Consider the following 19,677-nt stretch of genomic DNA (forward strand, 5'->3'; position numbering starts at 1 on the left):
TTGATAATATATGATATTAAGATGTAGTTTTATATAGATCTAATTTTGCAAGAAATATAGGAAATTTTAATTTCATTAAAAGTTATATAATGCAACACAACATATTTTTACTATACAAAATTTATCTTAAAGTACATGAAATAAAATGTGGTCCTCAATCCCAATCCTCTCCCCAGAATTGACACTTAAACACTTCAATGTTCTCTTCTGGTCCTTTTTTATGTTTGTTTTTATGTATTGATATATGTATGCCTACAGCTGTATAATTTAAAAACCATAAACAGGGTTTTTCTTAGCCTGTCATTGACTATTTTTATTTAACAATATGCTTTAGACTTTAGACTTTCCATTCCATCATATGTAATATTCCTCAACTGTTTAACTGGTAAAGAGGGTTCCATAGAATGAAGGGACCATATATTATTTAAGCATCCTCATCTTTACTATCATTTGGTTTGATTCCAAATTTTAGTTATTCTATACAGTGCTGGAATGAACATCCTATACATCCATCTTACTGTCAAGCATATTAGGAGAATACCAAAAGTAGTCATCCTGTTGTCCCCCAAACAATTTACAAATTTATTTTCCACCAATGCTATTTTAACAGAGTACCTATTTCAAAGCACTCTTGTAAATATTGAGTATTATTAATCCTTTCATTTTTGTCATATGACAGATGGAACATTATTTTCCATTCCTCTTTTAATTTGCAATTCCAATTACTAGAACATTTGAGTATATTTTGTTTATTGAGCATTTGTATTTCTTATTCTATGAGCCTGATTGTATCAGTTCCCATTTTCTGTGGTTACTTTGTCTTTTCCTTATTAATATACCTGCCTTTAAGCACTTGACTCTAAGTTTGCAGGTCTTTTTACAAAGGAATTAATCCTTATAGCTTACATATGTTGGAGATATTTCCCATTCTGTTTTTTATATGTAATCTTTTTTTTTAATTGAAATATAGTTGATTTACAATGTTGTGTTAGTTTCTGGTTGCAGCAAAGTGATTTGGTTATATATGTGTGTGTGTGTGTATATATATATATATATATATATACACACACACACACATATATACATATATGTATATATTTTTTCATACTCTTTTCCCTTATAGTTTATTACAAGATACTGAATATAGTTCCCTGTGCTATGCAGTAGGACCTTATTGTTTTGTAATCTTTTATACTATGGATATATTTTACATTGTCAAAAATTTATCACTCTTTTCCATTATGATTTCTGAGTTTTAGAATATAGGGCTTTAAAAAGCCTTCCATATCCCATGTTTATAAAAAGGAGCTCGTCTATATTTTAATACACTTTCAGTTTTATTTTTACATTTAACTCTTCGATCTAGAATTTACTTTATGCATATGATGTGAAGAAGGAACTAACATTTTGCATCCCCAAATAGATACCCAGTTGTGTAAAGACTATTTATTGAATACACCATCTTTTCTACACTAATTTTAAAAGCTTGTTATAAACTAAAGTCTCATATATGCATGGGGATTTTTCTGAACTCCCTGAAATAACAGGAAATTTAATTTTGCTTTTTCTTGCTTTTAGTTCTTTACATGGAAATGACATTTCAGTTGTGCCTGAAGGTGCTTTCAACGATCTTTCTGCATTATCACACCTGTGAGTATCTAGTTCATGAATGTGGGTTTAGGGTCAAACTCTCCCTGGCAAGTGAGTTTGGAACAAATGATCCTCTGCCACCATTTTTATTGTCACATCATAAAATGTTATTGGTTCCATCTTTAAAGAAGTTGTAAAGATTTTCAATCTAGATATGGTGCCTTCTACAAAATAGCCTTAATTTATCCTTTTGGCCCTAACTCCCCATTAGTTGAGCTCTCTTTGCTTTCAAAAATGTCTCTTCTTACAAACATGGCTCCCCAACTTCCTAGCCTATGCCTTTTCTTTAATGTTCTCTGATTCTAAATATCAGCTCCCCTTCAATTCAGTCTGCCCAAACCCTGCTTTTCCAAGTCATATCCCAAATATCACCTCCTCAAGGAAGCCTATCCTGATTTGCTCAAACTGGATTCATTTATTTAGCAAATATTACTCAGCACTGACTGTGGCACCATGCAGAAATAAATTAGACAAAATTTAAGACATTATGATGTGGGAGAGGGAAACAGCCAAATCCTCATATTGGCTGAAATTTGTTTCCTTTGCATTCTCTCTCATAGCAGGCTGTTTGTACCTCCATATTTCTTGGAAGTACAATAAAACAATTTAATAATGAGGTCCAAAGCACACAACTGGGTTAAATTCCATTGTTCCATTATTTTTAGCTGTAGTGTTAAGGCCTTGGCAAATTGGAAGGAAGTTCAGAGAACAGCCCTAGAATCCAAAGCCTTCTTAGGTCAGGCTGAGTTTGGCATCACCTGGTGACAGTTATCTACTTCAGCCTAAATATCAATATCAGTTGGCCCTTGGTTCTCCAGAAGAGGTTACTTGCCATATTTTTTCTTGGATTTGCCCTCCTCTTCAAAGTCTACCAAACCCCAAGAAGATAAGAAGTTTAGAAAATTGAGAGAAGGGGATGGGCAGAGAATAGGAGCCATTAGTCAATCATGCTACATCTGAATTTCCCTTATAGGGGCTGTGTTATCAGTGTAGGTTTTTGTCAATGGGACTGCTGCTGTCAATATCCCTTCCATTACATTAAACTACTAGGTCCCTGGAGGCAAGACCTCCATTTTTTCATGTGTGAGCCCCTGCTCCGACCTCAAAGTTGACATCAGGGCCACTTCTCTACAAACTCCATGGAAGTCACTTGCCTGAGATCCCATGTAAATGAGACCCCTGGCTCAGGGGTGCAGGACTGCAGCACTGCGGCAGGGAATGCCGCCTAGAGGAGGAAGTGGCTGTTCAGCTAGTGTTAGGGTGATGAATCAGAAAAGGCTACGTGGGAAAGGTGCTGCTTGAGCTAAGTAGGATTGTCCTTTATGTGACCCTCCTCCCCAACAGGGAGAGCAATTTGAATCTTCTTTGTCATGCATCCTATTTGTCATGTATTTCATTTTATGCAATTGTCTTTTACACCCCAGACCAGAGAGAGCTATGCTCCATTCACAGTTTTTACTGTTTCTCCTGGCATAGTAAGGACTTAGCAAATGTCAGTAGAGATGAGATCAAATGACTCAAAAACATCATTTTCCTCATTTTTAATTTAAAAGAAAGGTTTGAGCATATGAGCATAACATTTACTTCAATTCTTGGCTAGAGTTTGGCATTAAGACAGCTGCAATATAAAGTATTACGGTTTTGTAAGTATATTTTGAAAGTCTCTTCATAAAAGAATAATTTTGCTTAGACTATATACCTAGTAACATTAGTAACCTGAAGTTAATTATAAATCAGCATTAATCAGTTTTTAAATGCTACTTTATGCACACACTACTTGTGCCCAAGCTTGGCAAATTTGTGAATCCATTGGTTAACATCTCTGGCCTCAGTTTTTTAATCTGTAAAATGGGTTGTTAATAATGTTGATCTCATGGAGTTTCTATTTAGGATAAAATGAGGTAATTCATATAAATGGCTTAGCACAATTCCTGTATATCATAATGATACAATAAATAGCTAGCATTTATAATCAAGCATTATCTTGATTACTTTTCCTATCACTACAACTGCTTATGTGAGTAGGAACCAAAGTTCTAAAATGAAAAACTTTAAAGGGACAAACGTCCAATGGAATTCCAAATCAGCTCTGGGGAACTAACTTTATACGTCTTTAGTATTTTATGCCCTTCCTTATCTTCTTGCGTTTTACTGGTCCTTTACCCTGAAACATCCTTTCCAACCTTTTCCACGTACTTGAAACTAAATATCTAAAAGCTCAGACTTCTTAAACCTCCAGTCTCCCAGAAGAGTTACCCTCTGTTCATAGTTATCTTGTAAATTCTTCTGCTATACCACTTCTAATGAAAATTACTTGTATGTATGAGTCTATGTTAATCTCCTTTGCAGAAGGAGTTTTTTGGGGTTAAAAATAATGTATTATTCATATTTGGGTCCCCAGAACCTGGCATAATGATTGGGTTCTAAGTAAATCATTGGTGAATGAAGGAAGTGTTAATGTGCATTTGGCGTGTGCTTGCACACAGTATAAACCTGTCTGCAAATACAAGGAGACTTTGTAAAGCCAGGTAAGTGTTAACACTGGTGACAACTCACTAAATCGCAGTTGCACATAATTCAGGAAAATGGGGAATCCCCAATGCCTCCATTTTCTTCTAAATTTTTATCAATCAATCGATAGGGATTTTCTACTGAACATCACCATAAATTATGGTCCCTTAGGAAATAATAACGGTGCTTCCATACTTGTGTGTGCTTTTGTTGTGTTGTTTTACAGAGCAATTGGAGCCAACCCTCTTTACTGTGATTGTAACATGCAGTGGTTATCCGACTGGGTAAAGTCGGAATACAAAGAACCAGGAATTGCTCGCTGTGCTGGTCCTGGAGAAATGGCAGATAAACTATTACTCACAACTCCCTCCAAAAAATTTACATGTCAAGGTATAGTTCTTAACCAGTTGTACTTCTGTAAATAAAACTTCACCGTATTAATTTAAAAGAAAAAAGAAAACCATGGGCTGCTAGATTTTATGGGTATAGCTGAAAAACTCCAATAAATAATTACTGTTTCTTCCCATACTTGGAGAAGACAGAGCAGTTACATGAGGAGCCCAAGGAAAGAATTTATTTTGAAATAAATCACAGAAATAACCCATTGGAAATGACTAAGTTTTCTTTAAAATGTATGGAGAAATGAAGAGTACACAATTTCTGGAAATTCTTCTCATAGCCTCTAACAAGTGAAATATTTTGCTTTTGCTTTGTCTGAATGTGTACCCTGCTCCTAGGGCTGCCAGGGCCCTGTGGCTTCCTGATTCCGGGTAAGGAGAAATGAGCCCTCCCCAGTGTTCAGGCCAGACCTTCCGACTCACCTCCTGTGCTTCACTCTTCCTATGTTGATGGTGCTGTTTCTTGCTTGTTTGGATCCTTTTCTTTTCCCTTTGTTTTATGTACTTGTGAATTCTACACAGTGACTTAGTAACAAATATTTTCTTCTCTTATTACAAAAGTAATCTATGCCCAACATAGAAAATCTAAAGAATAGGAAAATGTAAACGATAAGAAACTAAAGATCTAAATCTAACAGTTAATGACAATACCAAAAGATAATCACTATTAGACTTGTTTTGTATATCTTTCCACTTTTCCTAGTCAAATATATGGATTTAAGTTTCTTACCAAAAATAGGGTAGAAGGTTACTATAATCCTTAATTTTCGATGTTTCAAGAGGGCCACTTTTAATTATTAGAGGGAGGAGAGAGATTCTTAAAAATTCTAAATGTGTAAGCAGCAAATGCTTATTAAACTTCTTTTATGGGTAAAACTAAACCTTGGGTATTGTGGAGCATAGAGAAAGTTGCAGACCTACCTGAAAAGATAAGCTTTCAACACTTGATCATGTAGGTGGGAAAACATATTTAAGTAGGTAATAGTGTGCAGTGAATCACAGAATGAAGACCAGCCTGGTTTCACCTGGGCTAAATCCCAGCTTCAATTTTCAATAGCTATGTAACTTTAGTTTACTAGCTTAACCAGCCTGTGGCTCAGATTCCTCGTCTGTAGGCAGAGGTGATGATAATACATACCAGAAAGGGTTTTTTAAGATTAGATGAGATATTATAAGTGGAATCTTAAAAAAAAAAAAAGAAAAAAGAAAAGAAAATGTCGTTTTCACAGAAACAGAGAATAGCAGGGTAGTTTCCAGGGGCCGGGGGAGAGGGAAAATGGGGAGATGTTGGTGAAAGGGTACAAACTTTCAGTTATAAGGACAATAAGTTCTGAGGATCTAATGTACAGCATGGTGACAATAGTTAATAATATGGTATTGGATACTTAAAAGTTTCTGAGAGTAAATCTTAAGCATTCTCCCCCTACACACACAAAAGTTAACTATGTGAGGTGATGGATGTATATTATCTTGCTCTTGTTAATCACTACACAGTGTATATGTATATCAAATCATCAGGTTATACATTTTAAGTACATACAATTATATTTGTAAAATATTTTTCAATAAAGTTGGGGGAAAAGGATTCATTTATTTAATATATATAAAACGTGCTTACTGCCTTACGCACAACAGCTCTCAGTATAGGTTAGCTGCCATTTTTATTATTATAACATTTCAAAACACCAGCAAAAATATGATGCGGGATGGCATGCTATGTTCTGTTGGTGAAAGAAGGAATTTTCAAAAACTGTATTCCCTCCTCCAAACATTTTTAAGTGGTCATCTGATGTTATTTCATAGTTATAAATGGTAGCAGGAGATGTAATTCACAGTGCATTGTAAATATTGATATCTTAAAACAACACTCTTCCATTATTCTTTTAAATGTATTTTGTGGAATCTAAATATCACAGCCAATTTTAAAAGAAACAAAAACAAGATCCTCAATATTTTATGTTGCTCTTTTTCCTCGAACTTCGATTTTTCTCCTTGAATTTCTATTTCCAGTACCTCAGAGAACTGTATCATTCTTCACTACCAAAAATATGTATATAATTTGAATATTTAAAATTTCCTGCCACTAAAGATCTATGAGTTTTTAAATTTTTATTAGAATTAATTGTCAATAATGCTTAATGCAACGCTGATTGCAACAGCATAATTATTTATCAATATGCTAATATTTATTCAAAATTGAAATTAAAATTTTATTGGAAATGACTCTCTGGGATTATGTGCATTGATTGCAAGAGGCTTTGCAAATAACCAGTGTTTTAAATTATTCTTTTGTAACCTCAGATGCTTCCTTGGGGCAGTGCCCCATGGTAAATTTCTGGTGGGCTGAGAAGTATATCATTTTTTTGTAAGGTGGAGATGATTGTCAAAGGGGAGATAGGGGAGGAGAAACTGGCATAAAAACTTACTTGTAGGCATATTATTGGGCAGATTGATTCTAGAAAGAGTATATAGACAAGTTGAGCAACTGCAGACTGATTCTGTTACACTCTCTGTACCCAGGGATACTCACACTCCACTTTGAAAACTGCTGGTGTTTATCTTCAATTCTTAAAGCTTAGAGTTCTGTGAAGATATTTTTTTTAAATTTTTTTAAAATTAATTAATTAATTTATTTATTTTGGGCTGTGTTGGGTCTTCGTTGCTGCGAACGGGCTTTTCTCTAGTTGCGGCGAGCGGGGGCTACTCTTAGGTGCAGTGCATGGGCTTCTCTTGTTGTGGAGCACGGACTCTAGGTGCACAGGCTTCAGTAGTTGTGGCACATGGGCTCAGTAGTTGTGGCTCACGGGCTCTAGAGCGCAGGCTCAGTAGTTGTGGCGCACAGGCTTAGTTGCTCTGCGGCATGTGGGATCTCCCTGGACCAGGGCTTGAACCCATGTCCCCTGAATTGACAGGTGGATTCTTAACCACTGTGCTACCAGGGAAGTCCCCACATTAATTTGTTAAATGTTCCCAGAAGGCCAGTGAATACAAACATACATACATACATGCATAAATGTCTGTTTAACTCAAGATTTGTCTAATTGATTTGACCTTTTCTTCATTAACAGTATCTTTTGTTCTTAGTATAGCATGAATGGAAATATGCTTTGGTCTGGATCAGTGTAGCCTAATAGACCTTTCTGCAGTGATAGAAATGTTCCATACCTGTGCTATCCAATATGGTAGCCACTAGCCACATGTGGTTGTTGAAATGTAGCTAAGGCAACTGTGGAAATGATTTTTTTAATTGTATTTAAATTTAAACTTAGTCATATGTAGCTAGTGGCTACCATATTGCATAGTGCTGTTGCTACAGGACTCAGATGAAGAAATCCTGTCAGAGAGCGGCTGTGAAAGGTTTCTTACAAGAGTGTCTAAGCCAGTTGTTTGGATAAGCAGGCAAGTGTGAGGACTTGAGCTACAGGTGGGTGGAACTGCAGGAGCCCAGCTGTGATATAGGAAAATGCTGGAACTTTGACAGTTTATTTAATATTCACTGACTCATCGAATTAACAAATCACACATATTTCAAGGTACATCCTAAACTACAAAGCAGACAGCATAGGTGTAGGCCAGTTGGCAAGAAGTGTAGACATTCAGAACTCAACAAATTTAGTGTAATTGCACTTAGCAAACTTCAAGATTTACTCAGTTCCTCTATAACTTAACATAATTTTAGAGAGGTAGCAAACATTGAAACTCATAATGATCTTTGCCAGCATTTCTCGATATTTGTCAGAATATTGTGAACCACTCTCATATTCTTTGCGAGAAATATTTACTCATAAAAAATGGATTGGTAAAGACAAAGTATTCTAATCCATTCATTAAAATAATTAACTCTGGGAAATCTACCGAGTACTGTGTTTTTGAGTTTACATGCTTTATGAGCTTGAAAGCAGTAAAATTACGCTTCTTTAAATATCTTATAATTTGAGGTTTTTATATTTTAACTTTTGTGCCAGTTTTAATGTGTTTTATTTATTCATGAAAATCATGTAAGTACATACTCCTAATATTAAAGTTTGTAAATATGTAATTTCAAATTACAGCAGGAATATGAACATTCTTTATTTGAAAGCATGTTTATATAGCTATATTTAAATATAACTTAAATATTTTCTCTGCTAGAAAAGACAATAATATTATTTTGAGTAATTAATTCTTTCAATACAATTTTTATCTTACATTTTTCAGAGTATTTTCTTTGTAGTATAATCTCATAGTTTCAGCGCACAACAGAAATAAATGAACTGAATGAAATAGATTATCAGAGCATGTTTAATTAATACCCAGATTAGGGCATTCTTGAATGGGAAGCAGATGGTCATGACTTGTTCTTATAACCCAAATGTCCTGTCTTCCTCTTTTAAATATCAGATGATATTAGAATGCTCAAGCAGAAAATGAAGGGTTTTTCCCTCTCCAGGTTTTCCTTGAAAACGTCAGCGTGGAATGTAGAATACTGTTAATTTCTAATATTCCCTTTATTGCTCTTGGTTCAGGAAGCTTTAGCTATGCAGGCTACTAAATTGTTCACTTTTAATTTTACAGACATTTATTAAGCACTTAAATGTGCTAAGGAGTGAACAGTCTAAAGGAAACAAGTGGTATATTGCCTCTTTCATTCAACAAATATTATGAGTTCCTGTTATGCCCCAGGCACAGATCCAAGGTATTAAGAATACAATAATAAATAGGACAGAAAAACCCCTGCCTTTATGGAGCTTATATTCTACTGATAGATGACATTTAAATGGATAATTGCAAAACGATATGGAAGTTTGGTGATAGAAATATATATACAATATTAATAATGTATATCCAAACCAAACAATTGTGGAATTGTAACCGATACCACCAGGTCCATCAGGGCATCAGGAGACTCTTATAGTGAGTCAAGTGGAACTGAGAATGGAGCATGAATCAGGGAAAGCAGCCCCCAGTGGTCAGGTGTCTGGTAGCCAGGAACCCAGTGAAGAGGCAGGGGTATGGTGCTCAACATACCTCATTAGTTATCTGTAAAGATCAGCTAAGGGGTTGGGAAACCTGGGACCTTTTCACATCCCAGAATGATCAACATTCCACCACCACATGGTTGATCTCTTCTGCTATTTTTATAGGTGAAGAATCCTCTAGATTCTGGAATTTCTGGGAAAAATTCCACATCTCTCAATAATAACATTGTAATATTGTCCGTTTTTTTTTCCCAGTGAGATCAACATTTCCTTTTGGGGGGTGTTCTTGACAAGTTCAAGGTCTTTTGGTTCTTTTTTCCTCAAAATTATTAGTTAATATTGTCCTTAATCATTTAATTAAAGTATGAAGGTGATTAAATAATTTAACCTAAAGTAATGAAAAATTTACTAGTTAGATCTGTTTTGAAATAGTATTTAAAACTTCGTCAAATCCTTTTTACATTTTCAGATTTAGTATCACTAGAACATAGTTATAAATTTGAAATAACCTTAGCTTTGGGGGACTATGATTTGCTCGCTGACTAAAGAAAATATTCAGGTTTCTACATAGTTATTTGCCAAAAGCACCATCTTTAAAAAACAAACAAGGGCTGTTTTTCATTATACTTTTTTTTTTAAATAAATTGTATTTATTTATGTACATATGTATGTATGTATGTATTGGCTGCGTCGGGTCTTCCTTGCTGCGCGCTGGCTTTCTCTAGTTGCGGCGAGCGGGGGCTACTGGGGCTACTCTTCGTTGTGGTGCGCAGGCTTCTCATTGCAGTGGCTTCTTTTGTTGCGGAGCACACGCTCTAGGCGCACAGGCTCAGTAGTTGTGGCTCGTGAGCTCTAAAGCACAGGCTCAGTAGTTGTGGCACACGGGCTTCGTTGCTCCGCGGCATGTGGGATCTTCCCAGACCAGGGTTCGAACCCGTGTCTCCTGCATTGGCAGGCGGATTCTTAACCACTGCGCCATCAGGGAAGCCCTTCATTATACTTTTTAAAAAACTTAAAACACTAGACAATTTTTAACAGACATTTATTTTAATAGGTGATGAGAATTAATGATTTGTATTCCATCCTTAAATATCATACATCTATATCATCTCTGGTACAATAATTCCATGAAGTAATTATTGCTCTTTTTCTTTTAAGTGTGCTTCAAGTTTATTTACTGGCTTAAGATCATATGTGTGTGTAGCAAATGGCCAAGCCAGGGAATCCCAGAGGTGTAATACCCATCTTCATGTTTTTGTTTAACCATTTATAAAATGCAAATTTGTAGGATTTTAACCCCCCTATCACCTAGGGACCATCTCTACCCCTCCACTGAAACTATAGGGATACCAGTGACTTCCCTCTTGCCCATTTCAATAGCTTCTTTTTAGCTTCTTTATTTGCCCTCTTCATCTTAGACAGTAGTGGCCACTGCTCCCTCTTGTACATTCCCATTGCCTCTTCATTCCTTTGCTGACATCTCTTTCTTACCCGCTCTTTAATATTGACATATGTGGGGTTCTCTCCTTAGCCCTGCTAATTTAATTGATTTTGGTCCTGTGGCTTCAAGTATCTAGCCATGACTTTTCTTATGAACTTCAGATTCATATTTCCATTCACCTAGTGAATTCCTCCCCCTTGCTGGCTTGCAGAAACTTAAAACACATATTCCAAAATATGCTTTCCCATTTTCCACATTCTCTTGCAACTGTCCTGTAGTTGATCCATAGATGTCTCTATTACTGAACTATTAGTTAGTTATGCCCAATATCAAATATCCCCTTTGTTTTTTCTGAGTTGTCTTTGATGTACATCTGACTTTATACAAGGGCAGTACCAGAGGGTTCTACTGTTTGACTCATGTGTCCAAGGGACACCAGAATGAAGGCAGACTCTGGGATATAGTTAGAAATTTGTGTTTGGAGCTTTTAGTCATAAGTCAAAGTGAGATACAATTCTCAGTGGGTGGCAATATTAGTGTCAGGTGCATAGCTAGTGATTTGAGTCAAGTAAGCAAGTCAGCCTACAAGCTTTAATGGATTTGCAGTCCAGCAGTTCTTCCATCAAAGTTAAAGTAACTGACAAAGACAAATTGTTAACCAAACTTTCTGCTCGTTTTCCCTTTGAATTATTAAGCTAAACACAACTCCACTCCATATAGCTGATGCTAGAGAACACTCTTAAGTCAAGACCTAATCTTAAATCAATCTAGATATCCTAGACTGGCCTTCATTTCAGTGACATTAGTAAACATTTGTATTCAGGAAGCTAGATTTGTTTTCTCCTCTGCAACATCTTTCTCCTCTGTGGCACACATCTTCTGAGGGCTAATGTGTTGGCAATAATTTAACCCTTCTTGGAACCGGCTTTTGGAAGAAAGAAAGTTTGAAGATTGGTGAAGTTGTATCAGCAAGCAAGTTGTAGTTCCTTGCCAAGCATCAATGCAAGAACAAAAAGAACCTCTCCTTCTTAATTGTGTGCTGTTATTCCTCGTGGTTATCCATGCCAGATTTACAAATCACAGTTGCAGTCCTTAAAAACATAAAATCATTAACTCTAGGTGTCGTTACCCAATGGGAAATTATCTCTCGGTGCCCATTTCCACTCTCCCTTGTTTTAGTTAATAATAGCCCCTACAGTTTTTCCAGATTTCAAAAGCTCCTGGCATAGACTGAAGGTACTCAGTGAACTTGCAATGAATAAATAAACAGCAAGCTCTAATTTGCCTTTGTGCTAAAATTTGAACAAACATACAGAGGAAGACTTACTCTCTTTTCTCCTTTTGAGTAAACCACTTATGTCCCTCCCAGCCCCTGCCTTCTTTGGATGTCTAGGCTTTAAAGAGTGTCAGAGCTTTCTGTGGCTTCTGTGCTTGTTCTCACTATATTCTGTGCTCAGAATTCATTAGCATCTCATTTAAAGCTTAAAGCAACCCATTGAGATGACTGCCATTACTCTCCTAATTCCATAGTTAAGTAACACATCTAGATCACTAACTTGGCCTGGTTGACTTCTGATTCTCTTCCTAAGATTACTACGCATTATGATAAGAGCTTGTCTATTTCTTGTTCCTGGACGTCTTCTTTTCATCGGGGACCAATCAAGTGTGCAAGATTCTACGTGTTGGTTTGCTCTTAGAGAACTATGCTAACCCTTCTACCATTTTATTTTGACTTTAGCATATCCCTTTGGCTCTGATATTATCTCCTTGTTATAGAAACAGATTAAAGATATGATTACCCTTGAATAAGAACTTTGCAAGAAAGGGTCTCAGAGAAGTTGTCCCGGATGGAAAATGAACCACAGATTGAAGGCAAAGACAAGATAGAAGGTAGACTTAGAAGAGAAGCAAAATATGGGTGGGAAGATGAATGAGAGAAGAGAACCAGATACAAAGGATATAGTTCCAAGGGGTTAGAATGTAAAAATAAATGGATTTAGATAAACCAAGTGGATGTAAAAATCACATTATAAGAAGAACATTTAGTGAGGTGGAATTATAATCTAAATAGGAAAAGGAATCATACCATTTTAAGACATTTGGACATATCAGAGAATGCTGCTATTTGGAATTTCTATAATTCATAAACATCTTTTGAATTACCTTTCACTCAAGCTCAAGTGCTAGAAATAAGAAATTATCTTTGAAAAATTGATTTTAAAAGAGGGATTTGAGAAAAGGAGAAGCAAATAGAATGGTAGCTATTAGTAGTCAACTTTACCAAGCTGAAGAAATTAGAATTCAATATTTTATATATTCCTCAACCTGATGCCGCCAGAACAGTTTGTGGGTTTAGGAACTTATCAGAAGAAGCCTGTGCACATGAGAAATCTTGTTATTTTGATTCTTGTAGCTAAACTGAATATGTATGGGAGAGCAACAATCTCCCTCCATATACCCCATATACCTCCATATACTCCCTCCATATATCTGCAATAAGGAATTGCAGATACTGAAAATAGTTGAGCAGACGTGCTATATTAAAAATGAAACTTGGTCCTGGAAAAAAAAGTGGAGAAATTAGATAGTGCTTATTAATCAAATATGGTTCAGTGGATATTTATTCAATAAATCTCGACTGTGCTAAAAACTGGACAGAGGCTGCTTCAGCCTGGCAATTTCATTATCTGCATACTCTATTAAAATAATTCTTCAAAACATACCCAGTTTATTTTCTAAAACAATCTCGAGCTCCTCATCTAAATAATCAAACATAATTTTTGAAAAATGTCACATTCCACAGAATAAACCTAGAAACTGCCAACCCTGAACCCCTCCATTCAAACTACAGTCTTTTGAGGTTGAAAGCACAGAATTAGACTAAAAGACAATTTTCCTCAAGGTCTTGGGAAGTAGCCAGATGAATGTTTACAGTCCTTGCATTTGCGGACGTGCTGTTTTGCTGGCGTACATTCTTAGCTGCTTCACCCTATGCCTTTGTTCTAAGAGTCTTCTTTCTTCTAGCCTAGCTCAGGAATCCATTACCATTTAGATATTTCCTTTCCTAGTGCTGATTGTAAGTGTGATCATTTTAGCAAACACAAAGCCATTTATTGTGGGGTATGACATTAATTTAACATACTGCTCTAATTAACTGCTACATTTACTTCCCCAATGTACTGAATAGCTAAATTTATTTGATAAATACATTGGAGGAGGGTGAGAAATTAAATTTCTACATGGCTCACTTCAGTATTCATCCCAGCAATTTCCCAACTGTAATTTGATACAACAACTGCATTCGTTTTTCTGGTACCAAGAAAAAGCAGAGGAGATACAGGCAAGGCCTCCCCTAGTGATTGAGGTGTCACTGGGAGCAAACACCAACCCTTCCCATTAATAGTGTTCCCCAGAACTGTCATTTATTTCCAAGCAGTTGAAAAAGAAACAGGAATCTCTATGTAAACATATTTCAGGGTTTTTGTTAATAGGAAAACTGAACAGTATAGAACGCTGTCCTTTTTTGGATTGTACTCCAAAACCATTATATGAATATATATTTCCTAGGGTAAGGGAATATTTAGGTATAAAGAGTTTTAATGGCCACCATGTTACTTCACATTTTCTTTCATATATGAGTTTCTGTAAGTAGACCAACAGCTTACTGTTGGTCTCTAATCTGTAGAAAATTTTGATTAAAGGTGGTTTATATTAGCAGAAGTCATACAGCTTTTTGGGTGGAGGTACCTTGAAGCTTAGAGCGGTGGTAGACGAGTAGGGGCAGGGGAGGGATGCTATACAGCTGCCTCAGATAACCTTGCTAGAAATTATGTGTGGTGAGACATACACTTAGACTTGTCACTGGTAATTCCAGTGAGGATAAGGAACTACAGAGAGATTGATGGTGAAAGCAAAAATATAATTAATGTTTATGTTATAAAATATTTATATTTTAAATATAAAAGTGTCACTCTGACAGAGTGTACCCATCAGACAGTTGCCAAAAGGCAGTCTAGTGCGCTCTCACAAACAGTGCAAAAAGTAGCATCAATGGAACATAATTTTATTGAGGATGGTACAATATCTACATTTTTAGCCACTTGTGGAACAAATATGTGTGGCCAAAGGAATGTATCTTCAACTGAATCTGCATTTAATCTAGACCTTTCATGGATTATGACATTTTTTTAATGTGTATCCCAAAAGGTGAGATTGCAAGTAGAGACCGCTTCAGCAGTATTTTCTTCTCGACAAGGAAGACACAGAAATCTCGCTCATCTTGTGCCTGTGTTAATGTGCTAACAAACTGAACTGAAGGGACATGAGGGAGGATATAATGAAGATTTCATTTTTGGTTTCTTGTCCTAAGCATAAAAGTGGCAGTGTTCTCTATCTCCTGTATGAAAATAACAGTACTGGACTAATATTATCAGGGCAGGTGCATATTATTGCATTTTTATTTGCACTGATAAATTTTTTTTCTTTTTTTTATTTATTTGTTTTATATTTTTTTAACATCTTTATTGGAGTATAATTGCTTTACAATGGTGAGTTAGTTTCTGCTTTATATCAAAGTGAATCAGCTATATATATACATATATCCCCATATCTCCTCCCTCTTGCATCTCCCTCCCTCCCACCCTCCCTATCCCACCCCTCTAGGTGGTCAAAAAGCACTGAGCTGATCTCCCTATGCTATGTGGCTGCTTCCCACTGGCTATCTGTTTTACATTTGGTAGTGTATATATGTCCATGCCACTGTCTCACTTCGTCCCAGCTTACCCTTCCCCTTCAGGTGTCCTCAAGTCCATTCTCTACGTCTGCATCTTTATTCCTGTCCTGCCCCTAGGTTCTTCAGAACCTTTTTTTTTTTTTTTTTTTAGACTCCACATCTATGTGTTAGCATACGGTATTTGTTTTTCTCTTTCTAACTTGCTTCACTCTGTATGACAGTCTCTATGTCCATCCACCTCACTACAAATAAATCAATTTCGTTTCTTTTTATGGCTGAGTGATATTCCATTGTATATATGTGTCACATCTTCTTTATCCATTCATCTGTCGATGGACACTTAGGTTGCTTCCATATCCTGGCTATTGTAAATAGAACTGCAATGAACATTGTGGTACATGACTCTTTTTGAATTATGGTTTTCTCAGAGTATAAGCCCAGTAGTGAGATTGCTGGGTCATATGGTAGTTCTATTTTTAGTTTTTTAAGGAACCTCCACACTGTTCTCCATAGTGGCTGTATCAATTTACATTCCAACCAACCGTGCAAGAGGGTTCCCTTTTCTCCACACCCTCTCCAGCATTTATTGTTTGTAGATTTTTTGATTATGGCCATTCTGACTGGTATGAGGTGATACCTCATTGTAGTTTTGATTTGCATTTGTCTAATGATTAGTGATGTTGAGCATCCTTTCATGTGTTTGTTGGCAATCTGTATATCTTCTTTTAAGAAATGTCTATTTAGGCCTTCTGCCTGTTTTTGGATTGGGTTGTTTGTTTTTTTGATATTGAGCTACATGTGCTGCTTGTAAATTTTGGAGATTAATCCTTTGTCAGTTGCTTCATTTGCAAATATTTTCTCCCATTCTGAGGGTTGTCTTTTTGTCTTGTTTATTTTTTCTTTTGCTGTGCAAAAGCTTTTAAGTTTCATTAGGTCCCATTTGCTTATTTTTGTTTTTATTTCCATTTCTCTAGGAGATGGGTCAAAAAGGATCTTGCTCTGATTTATGTCGTAGAGTGTTCTGCCTATGTTTTCCTCTAAGAGTTTAATAGTGTCTGGCCTTACATTTAGGTATTTCATCCATTTTGTGTTTATTTTTGTGTATAGTGTTAGGAGTGTTCTAATTTCATTCTTTTACATGTAGCTGTCCTGTTTTCCCAGCACCACTTACTGAAGAGGCTTTCTTTTCTCCATTGTATATTCTTACCTCCTTTATCAAAGATAAGGTGACCATAGGTGTGTGGGTTTATCCCTGGGCTTTCTATCCTGTTCCATTTATCTCTAGTTCTGTTTTTGTGTCAATACCATACTGTCTTGATTACTGAAGCTTTGTAATATAGCCTGAAGTCAGGGAGCCTGATTCCTCTAGCTCCATTTTTCTTTCTCAAGATTGCATTGGCTATTAGGGTCTTTGTGTTTCCATGCATATTGTGAAATTTTTTGTTCTAGTTCTGTGAAAAATGCCATTGATAGTTTGATAGGGATTGCACTGAATATGTAAATTGCTTTGGATAGTAGAGTCATTTTCACAATGTTGATTCTTCCAATCCAAGAGCGTGGTATATCTCTCCATCTGTTTGTATCATCTTTAACTTCTTTTATCAGTGTCTTATAGTTTTCTGCATACAGGTCTTTTGTCTCCTTACGTAGGTTTATTCCTAGGAAACTTATTCTTTTCATGGCAGTTGTAAATGGGAGTGTTCCCCTAATTTCTCTTTCAGATTTTTCATCATTAGTGTGTAGGAAAGCAAGAGATTTCTGTACATTAATGTTGTATCCTGCTACTTTATCAAATTCATTGAGTACCTCTAGTAGTTTTCTGGTAGCATCTTTAGGATTCTCTATGTATAGTATCATGTCATCTACAAAGTGACAGTTTTACTTCTTCTTTTCCGATTTGGATTCCTTTTATTTCTTTTTCTTCTCTGATTGCTGTGGCTAAAAATTCCAAAACTATGTTGAATAATAGTGGTGAGCATGGACAACCAATAATAGTGGTGAGAGTGAAACAAGAGTTCCTGATCTTAGAGGAAATGGTTTCAGTTTTTCACCCTTGAGAATGATGTTGGCTGTGGGTTTGTCATATATGGTCTTTATTATGTTGAGGTAAGTTCCCTCTACGCCTACTTTCTGGAGGGTTTTTATCATAAATGGGTGTTGAATATGTTGAAAGCTTTTGATCATCTATTGAGATGATCATATGATTTTTCTCCTTCAATTTGTTAATATGGTGTATCACGTTGATTGATTTGCATAGATTGAAGAATCCTTGCATTCCTGTGATAAACCCCACTTGATCATGGTGTATGATCCTTTTAATGTGCTGGTGAATTCTGTTTGCTAGTATTTTGTTGAGGATTTTTGCATCACTGTTAATCAGTGATATTGGCCAGTAGTTTTCTTTCTTTGTGACATCCTTGTCTGGTTTTGGTATCAGGGTGATGGTGGCCTTGTAGAATGAGTTTTGGAGTGTTCCTCCCTCTGCTATATTTTGGAAGAGTTTGAGAAGGGTAGCTGTTAGCTCTTCTCTAAATGTTTGATAGAATTCTCCTGTGAAGCCATCTGGTCCTGGGCTTTTGTTTGTTGAAAGATTTTTAATCCCAGTCTCAATTTCAGTGCTTGTGATTGGTCTGTTTATATTTTCTATTTCTTCCTGGTTCAGTCTCACAAGGTTGTGTTTTTCTAAGAATTTGTCCATTTCTTCTAGGTTGTCCATTTTATTGGCATATAGTTGCTTGCAATAATCTCTCATGATCCTTTGTATTTCTGCAGTGTCAGTTGTTACTTCTCCTTTTTCATTTGTAACTCTACTGATTTGAGTTTTCTCCCTTTTTTTCTTGATGAAAGTGGCTAATGGTTTATCAATTTTGTTTATCTTCTCAAAGAACCAGCTTTTAGTTTTATTGATCTGTACTATCATTTCCTTTGTTTCTTTTTCATTTATTTCTGATCTGATCTTATGATTTCTTTCCTTCTGCTAAATCTGGAGTTTTTTTGTTCTTCTTTCTCTAATTGCTTTAGGAGTAAGGTTAGGTTGTTTATTTGAGATGTTTCTTGTTTCTTAAGGTAGGATTGCATTGCTATAAACTGCCCTCTTAGAACTGTTTTTGCTGCATCCCAAAGTTTTTGCGTCGTCCTGTTTTAATTGTCATTTGTTTCTAGGTTTTTTGATTTCCTCTTTGATTTCTTCAATGATCTCTTGATTATTTAGTAGTGTATTGTTTAGCCTCCATGTGTTTGTATTTTTTACAGATTTTTTTTCCTGTAATTGATATCTAGTCTCATAGCGTTGTGGTCAGAACAGATACTTGATACAATTTCAATTTTTTTAGATTTACCAAGGCTTGATTTGTGACCCAAGATATGATCTATCCTGGAGAATGTTCCATGAGCACTTGAGAAGAAAGTGTATTCTGTTGTTTTGGGATGGAATGTCCTATAAATGTCAATTAAATCTATCTGGTCTATTGTGTCATTTAAAGCTTGTGTTTCCTTATTTATTTTCATTTTGGATGATCTGTGCCTTGGTGTAAGTAAGGTGTTAAAGTCCCCCACTATTATTGTGTTACTGTCGATTTCCTGTTTTATAGCTGTTAGCATTTGCTTTAAGTATTGAGGTGTTCCTATGTTGGGTGCATGTATATTTACAATTGTTATATCTTCTTCTTGGATTGATCCCTTGATCATTATGTAGTATCCTTCATTGTCTCTTGTAATAGTCTTTATTTTAAAGTCTACTTTGTCTGATATGAGAATTGCTACTCCAGCTTCTTTTGATTTCCATTTGCATGGAATATCTTTTTCTATCCCCTCACTTTCAGTCTGTATGTGTTCCTAGGTCTCAAGTGGGTGTCTTGTAGACAGCCTGTATATGGGTCTTGTTTTTGTATCCATTGAGCCAGTCTATGTCTTTTGGTTGGAGCATTTAATCCATTTACATTTAAGGTAGTTATCGATATGTATGTTCCTATTATCATTTTCTTAATT

At 35.9% G+C, this 19,677-nt stretch overlaps 1 protein-coding gene across 1 annotated transcript in view; it reads left to right on the forward strand.

The window, feature by feature from the left end:
• LOC111171163 (slit homolog 2 protein) overlaps window positions 1-19,677 on the forward strand; it is an 81,297-nt gene that overhangs the window by 14,535 nt on the left and 47,085 nt on the right. The window contains exons 8-9 of the mRNA XM_022566814.2: window positions 1,579-1,650; window positions 4,388-4,551. Coding sequence (XP_022422522.2) covers window positions 1,579-1,650; window positions 4,388-4,551 — 236 coding nt within the window. The remainder of the gene's footprint in view (window positions 1-1,578; window positions 1,651-4,387; window positions 4,552-19,677) is intronic.

The sequence above is a fragment of the Delphinapterus leucas genome, chromosome 5 (genome assembly GCF_059928025.1).
Source record: "Delphinapterus leucas isolate spDelLeu-1000000601 "Yukka" chromosome 5, BTC_Dleu_Yukka2, whole genome shotgun sequence".
Classification (NCBI taxonomy): Eukaryota; Metazoa; Chordata; class Mammalia; order Artiodactyla; family Monodontidae; genus Delphinapterus; species Delphinapterus leucas.